This window comes from Helianthus annuus, chromosome 3 (assembly GCF_002127325.2).
Source record: "Helianthus annuus cultivar XRQ/B chromosome 3, HanXRQr2.0-SUNRISE, whole genome shotgun sequence".
Classification (NCBI taxonomy): Eukaryota; Viridiplantae; Streptophyta; class Magnoliopsida; order Asterales; family Asteraceae; genus Helianthus; species Helianthus annuus.
Window position 1 is genome coordinate 27,197,779 of NC_035435.2, and position 12,878 is coordinate 27,210,656.

The 12,878-nt window shown below is 35.3% G+C and overlaps 1 protein-coding gene across 1 annotated transcript; it reads left to right on the forward strand.

Annotated features, from left to right (window-relative positions):
• Positions 1-4,678: 4,678 nt before the first annotated feature.
• LOC110931376 (protein FAR1-RELATED SEQUENCE 5-like) lies at positions 4,679-8,360 on the forward strand. Its single transcript, XM_022174773.1, has 9 exons — positions 4,679-4,767; positions 5,230-5,354; positions 5,899-5,992; positions 6,064-6,699; positions 6,775-6,908; positions 7,005-7,129; positions 7,257-7,292; positions 7,386-7,823; positions 7,926-8,360. Exons 1-9 carry the CDS (start codon positions 4,679-4,681, stop codon positions 8,358-8,360), a joined length of 2,112 nt encoding a protein of 703 aa, XP_022030465.1.
• The last annotated feature ends 4,518 nt before the right edge of the window (positions 8,361-12,878 follow it).

Consider the following 12,878-nt stretch of genomic DNA (forward strand, 5'->3'; position numbering starts at 1 on the left):
CTAAATATATATATTTTAGCAAGTTGTATTTATAAAATTTCCACCTCCGACACTTGGTTGTTTTATAATAAAATCATGGCGAAATTTATTTGGGAAAAATAAGTTAAAAATTATATTCATAACACTTGTGATAAAAATATTTCCAAGTGTTAGATTTTTGGAAAAATTTCGCCAGAGTTTCCCCTGTAACTGGAGGTGGCCACGCTTTCAAGCGTATCATTTTCTTTTAAGAATTCAAATCAACAATGTTCCCAACATTAACGAACAATATTTCAACACCAAACTAGTCAAAATAAATATAAATCGCAAGACACATGAACTTGTGGTTTGTGTAAAATATGTAGTAACTTTCCCCATATTTTTAGTAGATCTTTTATAAATAAACTTGGTTCCTTTGAGAACCTTGTTTTTAAAGAAGATACACTTTTACAACTTTTGTCAAAAATTACAAAAATAATTCTTGTTTCAAACTTTTCGTTACACAGGTGTCTACACACTTGTGTGTTCACAAAATCACCTTTAGTTTATGGAAGATCTGGTTTCTAAAACACGATTTCGTTTGACACTTGGTTCTTTGAAAATACCTCTTGTAGATCTTTAGATCCACTAGTTTAGAACTCTATTTTATAAAAAAGAATCTCTTTTACACAAGTTCATGGTTATAAGTAGTAGTGTTCTTCATCTAACCACTTTCACACTTAAACATACGCTAGGTCATGTTCCATGAACATGACTTAGCCGGGTTAGATGACGATCCGAACTATTACTAGCATAATACAACACTAAATAATTATAACAAAACTAGTTTTATAAGTTTTACACCATTACATTGCTTTTATCCAACAAGTTCATCATTTTAGTAAACTTTTTAGTTGGTGATCTTTAGTGTTCATAATTTTTGACCGACAAAACTCTTATTAACCACTTTAGAATAGATCAAGAAGGCGTTTAGAGTCACTTACTACTAGCTCAAGGCTAGGGAAGAAAATAGTCGAAAAACGAGTGGTTAAAAGCGTTAAGGTGAGGTCCTTGACGATCCGTAAGCACCAAGCTTCCTTGTACGCGACCCTTCACACTTGTATATATGTAAAATTGCTAGAACAAAATGGAAAAATGGATGGGGTGGTGCTATATGTCTCGGCCGAAGACAAGGCAAGAAGAAAGAAAGAAAAGCAATGTTGAGTGGTGATTTGTGAAGTAAATGGGGGGAACCTTAAGTTATATTTATAGTCCAATTTACTTTAATTACCCAAGGGATCTTATGTAGTCAAGATTTTGAGCATAGATAAATATAATATCCAAAAAAAAAACTTGTGGTGTATGTGTTCCCCAAGGAACCGTTCGGTTCAAGGGTGGGGGTATCCAATTGGATTCTAACTAAATAGCTAAGCACTAGTTTGTTAATTAGGAGATTAGATTAGAGCAATATTTGTGTTGTAATATATAATGGGTGTTAGGGTATTCGGGGACCCTAACTGGCTCAGAAAAAAGAAAATAGTGTCATTGTCAATATTTTTAGGTTCCGGGTAAAGTCCGGTTATATGGTTGGATATTACTCCGTTAAAGTGCTAAATAATTATTTAAAGTGTCGATAATATTATTTTTAGTGACACAGTTTATTCCCGACACTTTGGAAAGTGTCTAGTAATATATTTCTCATGTTATGGCACTTTACTAGTTAGCTAATTGCTGAATTTTTATTTAAAGTGCAGAATTTTGTACTCAAAGTACGTTCTAGGCACATCCGGTCACTATAATTATCACCTAGTGACGCAGTTCTACAACCCTCATTTCCCTACACTCTCTACAGGTGTAGTAAACTATCTCTGGCTCATATAGGCCTTAGAGGCAGTGTCTGCCTGATGCTGGTTATATCAGCATGTTTAATGGGTATCCCGTATAGTGTGCTCACTGTGCTTTTTGTGCATCAAGGTTGTCACTGATGTTTGTGTGAAAATAATAGAGTGACAGTATAAAATGTGATGCATGAGTATGTATGTATCAGAAATCAGTAAGCAGTTTAATCTCAGTTGTAAGCAAGCACAGTAATTAAGCAGTAACTAAATATTAATTAATTCGTACGGATACCTGGTTTGGTGAGGGTTGTCACAGGGGAACAGTGGGGAACCGACTCAAACGAACTCCGATTGGACTCATTCCAGCGGCGTTGGAACTGGCTCGTCGAACCCTAACTAAGATCTCTTAACCCTAAATCATAACCCCTAAACCCTAAATTTAGGGTTTAGCTTTTAGGGTTTAGCCTTAGGGTTTAGCTTCATGGTTTAGCTTTAGGGTTTAGGGCTTAGCTTTAGGGTTTAGATTTAGGGTTTAGCTTTAGGGTTTAGCTTTAGGTTTAGCCTTTAGGTTTAGCCTTTAGGGTTTAGCTTTAGGTTTAGCCTTTAGGGTTTAGCTTTTAGGGTTTATAGTTTGGATTTTATGGTTTAGCTTAGCTTTTAGCCTTATTTTTTAGCTTTAGGGTTTAGAGCTTAGTAGTTAGGATTTAGGGTTTTGGGTTAAGAGATCTTAGTTAGGGTTCGACGAGCCGGTTCCAACGCCGCTGGAATGAGTCCAATCAGAGTTCGTTTGAGTCGGTTCCCCGCTGTTCCCCACTTTTTTAGTGTTCCCCTATGAACCTTCCCCTATATATATATAGTAGGAGTTGGGTGGAAAGTCTATTTTTCCTAGAAAGTCTAGGAAGGAATAAGAATTGGACATGTGTCATTGAGGGATTTTAAGTAGAAGGGCTATCATGTAATTTCACATTTTAATTTTATTTTTGGAATGTATCTTCATTAACTAAAATTTCATGATTTTCGGAATTTTTATTATTTTCGAATTCAAATCTGGAAGTCAATGTGTTCATTAACTAAAATTCCATGTCACATTACATCGCATATTCTATTGTTCAGAAGATTACTGGAATTTATCAGCATGTTCTTGGTGCTGTGTTTCAACAGTTTACAGGGCTAAAGTCAATTTTTTTATAGATCCCACAATATAAAGATGGTAAAATACAGGGTATGAATCTGATTGCTGTTAAAACACAACTGTATGAATCTGAATGCTAAAACACAACTGTATGAATCTGATTGCTGTTAAAACACAACTGTATGAATCTGAATGCTAAAACACAAGTGTATGAATCTGCTTGCTGTTAAAACACAACTGTATGAATCTGTTTGCTGTTAAAACACAACTGTATGAATCTGAATGCTAAAACACAACTGTATGAATCTGCTTGCTGTTAAAACACATCTGTATGAATCTGGATGCTAAAACACAACTGTATGAATATGAATGCTAAAACACAACAGTATGAATCTGCTTGTTGTTAAAACACATCTGTATGAATCTGCTTGCTGTTAAAACACAACTGTATGAATCTGTTTGCTGTTAAAACACATCTGTATGAATCTGAATGCTAAAACACAACAGTATGAATCTGCTTGCTGTTAAAACACATCTGTATGAATCTGCTTGCTAATAAAACACAACTGTATGAATCTGTTTGCTGTTAAAACACATCTGTATGAATCTGAATGCTAAAACACAACTGTATGAATCTGCTTGCTGTTAAAACACACCTGTATGAATCTGGATGCTAAACCACAAATGTATGAATCTGCTTACTGCTAAAACACAACTGTATTAATTTGCTTGCTGTTAAAACACATCGTCAAGAAAACAGAGATGATAAGAACAATATTTGAATGGTGATGATGAACTCAGAGATGGTGGAGATTGGAGAAGTGTTTTAATTTGATCCGGTGCTCTCCATCGTTTCTAAAGTTATCTTCTTCCATGATTGTAGTTATTTTTGGTAGGGATTGGGGTTTCCAAGATGGGTTTGGAGAGAGAGAGGGGGAAAATCGCTTGAATTTAGGAACTGAGCAGTTATCTAATTGATTTAAAACACGGCTATTGACAAAATTGCCCCTACTCATTTAAAATAATCAATTAATTAAACTCAAATATTACAAGATTGTCATTGATTTAATCTCAACCCTTAAACACACCAATCAGATGGACCAGATCGCTTCCTAGACTTTCTAGGAAAAACACACTTTCCGTGCGAACCAGTGGAGGGTTCAAATGAGAAGAATTTTTTTATAAGAAGAAAAAAGAAGAAGTTTCAACCAATAAGAATGCTTCATTTTACTTCATTTAATATTTGTAGTTAATTTTAAAATAAGGGTATATTGGTAACTTACATAAATCATTAATTAGTATTCTTCCCCTTTAATAACTAGCTAAATTAAATTTGTAACTCCTTTTCCAAATATATATTTTTTTTCCAAATTAAAAAAAAAACAACTTAATTTAAAGTGTAGAATAAATTACTAGTTGTGTAGGATAAATTACGAGTTGTGTATGATATATTTCGAGGTGTGTAGGAAAAATTTCGACTGTGTAGGATAAAATTCTATAATGTTTAGGGTATATGTAGGAAAATTTTGATATGTGTAGGTTTTGTAGATTATATGTAGGATAATTAATAATTAGTTGACTAATTAATTAAAGAGAGAAAAATTAATTATATGAGTTATAAATGAAATAGCATTTTACTAATATGCTCTTTCTTCTCACATTAAATTTGTTCGCAAATGAACCTTCTCCTATATATATATATATATATATATATATATATATATATATATATATATATGGGAGAGTTTAAATGAGAACACTCATCTTTTGTGAGAACCATGAGAACAAATCTCAGCCACTCATTTTATTTCTCATGTGTTTTAATGAAAGGTTAAATTGGTAATTGTATAAATCAATGAATCAGGAGGCCGCTAGTTAAGTCACAATTTCCCCCGCTTAAAATCGTCGTTGTTGTCTCCGATCGCCTACAAACACAAACCATCGTCATTGATTCCGATCGCCGGCGGATACGAATCATTTCTATTATCTCCGATCATTAGCAAATTCAAGAAGGAGAAATTCTAGAACTCAAGGTGGAACCCAATTCTCAACAAACCCAGATCTCACCCACCTACCAAATCAAGATCTCAAATCAATGAAATCACCCACTTACCAAATCGCAAATCTGAAATCACCCACTTACCAACTCATGACTTAATCGTTTGATCAATTCAACGATTTTAGGCCTTTTTTATATTCAACCAGTTCTGTATTCATCATCGATTTCTATATTTGCATGTATGAACTCGGTTTTGTTTTCTCATAATTTGCCCTAATTTGTTGTTGTTTGTTTAATTACAGTCAATCAACTGTTCAGTCGGAAAACAACATGATGTCGAATGTGTCCAGCTCTGTTGATGCACCGAACAATAGCTCTGATGATGCACTGAACAATTCCATTAATACCAATGTTGTTGATGAAGAAGGTACTACTACTCTAGATGCTCACAAGATGATGGATAAACGTTATTGTACAATTTGTGGTGTTTGGGGTTATCATGATGCTAGAAATTGTCCAAAAAAATAAAAGTCTAGGGTTCAACATGTTTTACAAGTAATTTTAGTGTGTATGTATTTGTTTGTATTGTACTTATTTGTGTAGTTGTTTCTTATTTTAATGCAATATCAGTATGAGTGTTTATTCCTCTGAATTGTGTGTGCCTTGATGTTTTATCATTTATGTTGTATTGTTTCAACTTAAATTAGTTTCGTGACTTGCTGTTCTGCTTTACACATGTGTAATCGCATACAAACGAATGAGGCTTGTGTGGTTGTTTAAGATCTTGAAAGCAGACATGTGTAAAAGCATCCTGTTCAGATTTACACATGTGTAACTGCTGATGGCTTTCTTTTCATCTTGTTCATATTTACACACGTGTAACTGTTTGACCTATTCTTTGTGTTATTGATGCCAAGTCTTTGTCATATCATAATCCGATGTTCCATATATTCTATTTTATGTTATTGTAGAGCCACATATACAAGATTTTCAGGAATCGGTTCGTAGTACTTATTATCATTCACCGAATGGCACTAGATATTGGATACCACTGTTTTGGGTACGGTATTTGCTAAAGAGGAAGATGCAATTTCCATGTATTAGTCATATGCTGAGAAAGCTGGGTTTGATATTAGGTTGTCGACAACTAAGAAATCAAAAGATGGTACTGTTAGACTTAGGTATGTTCTTTGTAGTAGATCGGGAAAGCCCAATTGCCAAAATGTTGATTCAATGGTTTTGAAGTCATCTTCCAAGTTGCCTCGTAGCAGTAATTACAAGGTTTCAGACTGTAAAGCTAAAATAAAGGTTAAAGTTTTCAAGGGTTATCCTGGTTTACGGTTATATGAATTTGTTGAGTCTCATAATCACCCGTTAGTTTCAATTGAGAACATGGATTTGACGCGCAAGAGGCGGCAACTAGAATTTAGCGACCAAGATTTCATTCATAGGCTAAGTTTAGCTAAAGTTGGCCCGTCAACTGCCTTTAAGATGCAAGCTGTTTTGAAAGGGGGACAACACAACGTCCGTGGTACCAACATAGAATATAAAAATTTCAGCAAGGATTTAAGAGCTTTCATTGGTAAAGGAGATGCTCAAATGGTTGTAAATATGATGGATAAACGTAAAGTTAATTTAGAAAATTACTATTGCCATTACATAATTCGTCATGGAGAGCTTAGGTCCTTATTTTGGGCAGATGAGGTTATGAAGTGCAATTACAGAGTTTTTGGCGAAGTGTTAGCTTTTGATGCCACCTACAGTACTAACCAGTAAGAATTTGTTTGTTTTTTTTTCCTATTTTCAGTTGTGTATTTTTTGATTTTTTATTTATTATTATCTTGTAGGTATAATATGATTTTTGTTCCTTTTACGGGGGTTGATCACAATAAGAATTGCGTAACATTTGCGGCTGCTCTTCTTTATGATGAAACTATTGAGTCGTTCACATGGATGTTGGAACAATTTCTTGAAGCACATGGTAAGTGTTTCTATTTTTACACATGTGTAACTTTGCTTCACAAAGTTTATGTTTTACACCACAAGAATAGCGTAACTTTGTTTTATTAATTCTCAGTTAAACAACCGAGGCTAGTGTTAACCGACCAAGACCCGGCAATGAAACAAGCCATAGCTAAAGTTTTCAATGAATCTGTCCATCGTCTATGTATGTGGCATATTATGGATAAACTTCCTCATAAGGTACATTTAATTTAAAAATAATTAATCTTGTCAGTTTTACACATGTGTATTTATGTTTTTCTAGTTTCTGTGTTTTTATTAAACTTGTGTAATAATGGTATTTTATTTTTAAAAATTGTATCTACAGATTGATGGTGATGTGTTACAGAATACCAACTTGAGGGTACGTATACATAAGTTTGTCTGGAATGTTTTTATCACTCCTGCCACGTTTGAGAAGCGATGGGAGTTATTGATAAATGATTGCAACTTGCAGCGTCACAAGTGGTTGTCTGATATGTTTTCTATTAGAGATCAGTGGGTCCCAGGTTATTTTAGGGACATACCAATGTGTTGTTTAATGAAAACAACGTCTAGATGCGAAAGTTCAAACGCACTTTTTAAGGTAAACTCTAGCGCATCGAATACTTTGGTTCAGTTTATGTTGTGTTTTGAGATAGCAATTGATGGTCAACGCTACCGGCAACGGGTTTCTGAGCATAAAACCGAATCAACTTCTGCCGCCTTATCCACTCCGTTACCTATAGAAGCACATGCAGCACTTGTATACACCAGAAGCATTTTTAAGGAGGTCCAAAAGGAGATATCTAAAGCCTTATTATCATGTATGAATGGTAGACCTGATGTTGTTGATGGTTATGAACATTATACGGTTTCTCACTTTGAAAAAGGGACCGTTATTGGTGATTACACGGTAATTTTGTTTATTTCATATTTTTATTTCTGCTTTATTCTTCATTTGTTTAGATATATACCATTATCGATGTGTCATAATAGAGACTTATTATATTTGCAGGTTAAGATCAATCCGAGTGATAACTCGGTTACATGCTCATGTATGTTATTTACACGCATTGGATATCTATGTCGTCATGTTTTTTCTGCATACCGATTTCGAGGCATAAACAAACTTCCTGACAAGTATATAGCTCCAAGGTGGAAAAAAGATGCATTGCCTAAGAAAGTGTTCAACCTTGAATTCCGTTATGGTGTTGACAGCTCAGAAAGCTTTAAGCTTAAGTCAGAGGCGCTGAATTTAGCTCAGCAGTGTGGTGATCGATTACGGGGTGATTCAGTAAAGCTTGCTTGGTTTGTGGAACAAATCAGGGCTATTAAGAACACAATTTTTGAAGAGGTCACAACTGATCCAAGTTCTAAGAATAAAGGTGGTGTAACACCCCAAAACCCGAATGTTTATATTTGTCGTATGTTCCTATATAACTTAGTATGAAATAACTAACTAGGCTATTTAACCTAGTTAAGTGTGTGGTTAAAAGTCTTAAATGACTAAAATAGTGCAATTTATGTTAAGTGACAAAGATGAGAGGCAAAATGGAACAAGATGAAAGTTAAGTTACTAAATAACAAAACTCTCACACACAAACACACATATCGTGTGTTCGAGAATGAGCAGGAAGCTCCCATGGAGCCAAGAACCCTAGCTTCATCCTTTTCATCAAATTGGAAGGATAAATGAAGCTCAAATTCAGAACCGAACACGAATTTGTGATCACCTACACTAGGGGATCATAAGGTATGTCTTAGATTCTAGATTTGGTGATTACCCACGAAGTGGGTTATGTTGTAGATCATGAATTGGTATAAAATTGAGCATGAGTATGTGTTAGATTCATCATTTGGAACATGGATTATGCATGGTTTAGGTTAATTTGATGTTTAAGGGTGAAACCCGTTTGTTATGGTGAAGATGATGACATGGGTAAATCATCTATGTCTAAATTCTTGCTTAAAATTGATGTATTTTGATTTGTAAGATGGATTCTTATGAGAGGAATTGAAAGAAATGTGATACTAGTGTGTTTGATGTTTATGCATGTATGATTCATGTTGATTAGAAGGAAGAAATTGATGAATTATGTATGAGATTAGAAGGATATGCATGAACTAGTTGTACACTATGCTTACAAGGTAGTACGCATATCAAAAGTATGATGAAATTATGAAGAACTTAAGATTAGATCACTTGTAAGTGATTAATAAGTAGTTATGAAATGGGTTTTAGATGATGTAATGTAAATTGATGATTTACTTATGTTAACAATGTTTGGAATCATACATGTGTGTGAGTGTTTAAAGAAATTGGATAAGAAATGGTGAATTGTTGTTAGATGAAGTGAACAAAATGTGATGATAATATGTATGATGTTTAATTCTAAATACCACATATTGATTAGTAGAAGGATTTGATGAACTATGTATGAATTTAGAAGATTATGCATGAACTAGTTGTACGTCATGCTTAGAAGATGGTACGCACCCCAATCGTATGATAAAATGTATGTATTGTCGTCCGTATAGTCGATTATGATGTTACGGGTATATAATGATAAGTCAAAAGTTAAACTAAATGAACCATTGACTTCTAAAAGTCAACCGTGTATAAGAAGGATGGTTGGACGAGTTGTCATAATTGCAAGATTAAGGTAAGTTATATGGAGCGTGTTTGACGAATGTGTGTTTAATGCGATGACATGATGGTTTACATGCGTTTGAAATGATATGAACTTGGTCACATGTATTATGCTTGCTAGAAGTAACTAATGAAAGTCAAATAGGAATTATGCGATCGATATGATCGTTAACATGTACAATTATGTATGCTAATAAGAATGTGATTTCGATGACATGGAAGTATAGGAATCATGTCGAGACGGAATCAAGCACGGAAGGCTAACGGGTCAAAAGTGGCGAGGAAACGAGTATGAACATGGACGCACGAGGTAAGTGGTTCTTTTGTAATCACTTCTTAGTTGTTTATGTAAAGTTATGTGCAATTTAATTAAGTATGATGATCGAGGTCAAGTAGGAAAGAATTGTATGAGACCGATGAAGTATTAAACGGATCTTAGTTTTGATCCGAGCAAGGTATGTGTGATTAAGAACTGTAGCTAAGTAGTAGGATTGGTTACTTATGCAAGGGAGTCCTTTGTTGTTAAGGATAGAGCAAAGTTGACAAAAACGCCCTTGATGGGTAAAACGAGCAAATGGTCGTAAAAGTTGATTACAAACAAGCTATTTGATTAAATGAATGTTTTGAAAAAGCAAGAAAGCGGGAAGTATGGTTGTCGTAAGCTAAAGACCTTAAAATGTGCAAATACCCTTAACGGGTCAAAATAAGCTCTTGAGCGAAAATGGGTCAAGAGGATGCAAGACATCCGAGAACTTAACATTGTATGATATACAATGTTGACATTATTAGGTTCATAAGAAGTCTTGGTCAAACAAACAAGTTTTATGGATGAAGGCATGAACGGGTCGAATAAATCATAAATGAATAATAAGGCGATAGAGTGTAAGTTAAGAATTTCCTTAATCCGGATATGGGATTTTAAGTTCATATGATAGAATGTGAATTTATAAGCATGTAGGAAGAAACGGGAGGTCAAACGGGTAAACAGTTCAAAAGTTACGCGCGTTTTAGTGCGTACGGACGACGAAACGAATCTGCAGAAAACTGCAAAAACTAGAGGGCGTCGCCGACGGGTAGGGGGCCGTCGCCGACGGGCAAGGGAAAATCAGTTTTTGTGCTGACGGGTTTAATCACCTGTCTACGGGTTTTTGGGCTACGGGTAAAGGCAAGGCCCGTCGCCGACGGCCCTAGAGGCGTCGGCGACGGCCTTCCCAAGTCCCAAAAGCTGAAATCTTGTTATTTAAGTTAATTTATGTACCGTGGGTTTCGGCTTGATATCCGTGGACTACGGCGGACTTTCCAAACATGATTTTGAAGATTCCTTGGATGTTTATGGGCTATAAAGCTAAGTCTAAGACCCATGTTAATAATGTATGATTATGTAAGAGGTACGCGTGATCTAGTACGTGTTCGTTAAAGTATGTACATATGTAGATGTGTATGTATGTATGTATGTATGTATAAAAATATGTACGAGTGTATGCATGTATGTAACGATGTAGGAAGGGTATGTATGTATGTAGAGGTGTATGTACGTATGCATAAAGATATGTATGAGTATATGCATGAATGTAAAGATGTAGGAGAGGTATGTCCGTATGTAGATGTGTATGTATGCATGTATGTAGAGACCTATGAATGTAGGTACGTATGTAGAAGCGTATTTATGTATATATGAAGATACGTATGATAGTATGTATATATGTGAAGGCGTAGAAATGTATGTATGTATGCAAATGTGTATTTGTGTATGTATGGGAGTACGTGTGATCGTAGGCATGAATGTAGAGACGTATGAAAGTAGGTACGTATGTAGAAGCGTATTTATGTATATATGAAGATACGTATGATAGTATGTATGTATGTGAAGGCGTAGAAATGTATGTATGTATGCAAATGTGTATTTGTGTATGTATGGGATTACGTGTGATCGTAGGCATGAATGTAGAGACGTATGAATGTAGGTACATATGTAGAAGTGTATTTATGAATATATGAAGATACGTATAAGTGTAGGCACGTATGTATTGAGGTATGGATGTATGCACGAGTATAAGTAAGTATGATATTGGATACGTTAAGTGTTAATGATATTAATCATGTACCTGGAAAACGAAGATTTACGCAGGTACATTATTGAAGACTCACAAGGGAATGGATACGCTAATGATATGCTTAAAATTAGGGAGAAAGCTGAATGGAAAGTGTACATGTATTGAGTCTTGTTTATGTATTGTATACTAATGTGATGAATGTATGTGGTGAGTGCAGGTTGTACGAATCGCGGGTGGTTATCACGAGGAATAGAGCTCGAAGAGCGAGCCACAAGCTAGATTGTACGGGAATAACTGAATATGTATTGTTAGTAATCAGGACTTATGCTTTATTTTGTTTGTAAAAGATACATATTAAAACGTACTTTCAAGTAAGTCATGACGTTAATAATGAAAGAAATTTTATGGCACAAGTTTCCGCTGCGACTTTTTGTCAAATATGAATCAGGGTGTAACAAGTTGGTATCAGAGCCCTGGTTTGAGAGAATCAAGTAAAAGGAGGTAAATACTTGAACTCAAACCGGTGTGCTCTCGTGACCAAGAACCCGTACAGTCCAGGACTCGATCGAGGCCTAAATGCAAAAGCGAATGTAAGTATGTATTAGATTATGTATTTGAAGGAAACTAATAGTATGTTATGTGCAAGGTAAGCTTAAGAGTTTGAAGAGGATGATCCGTGAATGCAGAATAGGATGAACGCTAAGGCGGGCGAAGGTGCAAATAGGCAAATTAACCCCAGGTACCCAATACTAATATGTATGAGTATCGATGTCAAAAGAAAAAGGAAGGGGTCTCCTTGGGAGAGTAATTATTAAACGAAAGACAATGATGTGGTCTTGGGGAAGTTTTAGAAATATGCACGAAACTGAAACCCATCTCTCGGGCATAAGGTGATGATTACACGAAGGCACGAAACTAATGTGTGGATTGCGCACCTGGCCAGTACGCAAGAAGCATATGACGTTCGTGAGACCGTGGCAATTATTGCAGGTATGTCCGGAAGAACTGGGTAGCAGGTGGGCGCTATGTTGTAGCGAATGCGAAATAGCAAACCCATTGCGGATTTGGTTATGCTAACGAAGGTTACGATAAGCTATGCGAGTCGACCGGTTCTAACGAACAAGTCGAGTAAGAATAAGCTACCATCCGTTTTGAACGGGTGACTTTGAATGCTCTAATGAATGCTAGAAGCTTAATCCGTTATACGGATAGAAAGAAGAATTTATGTTAAAAGCGAAAAACCCAGTTACTTGGGTAGTCGAAT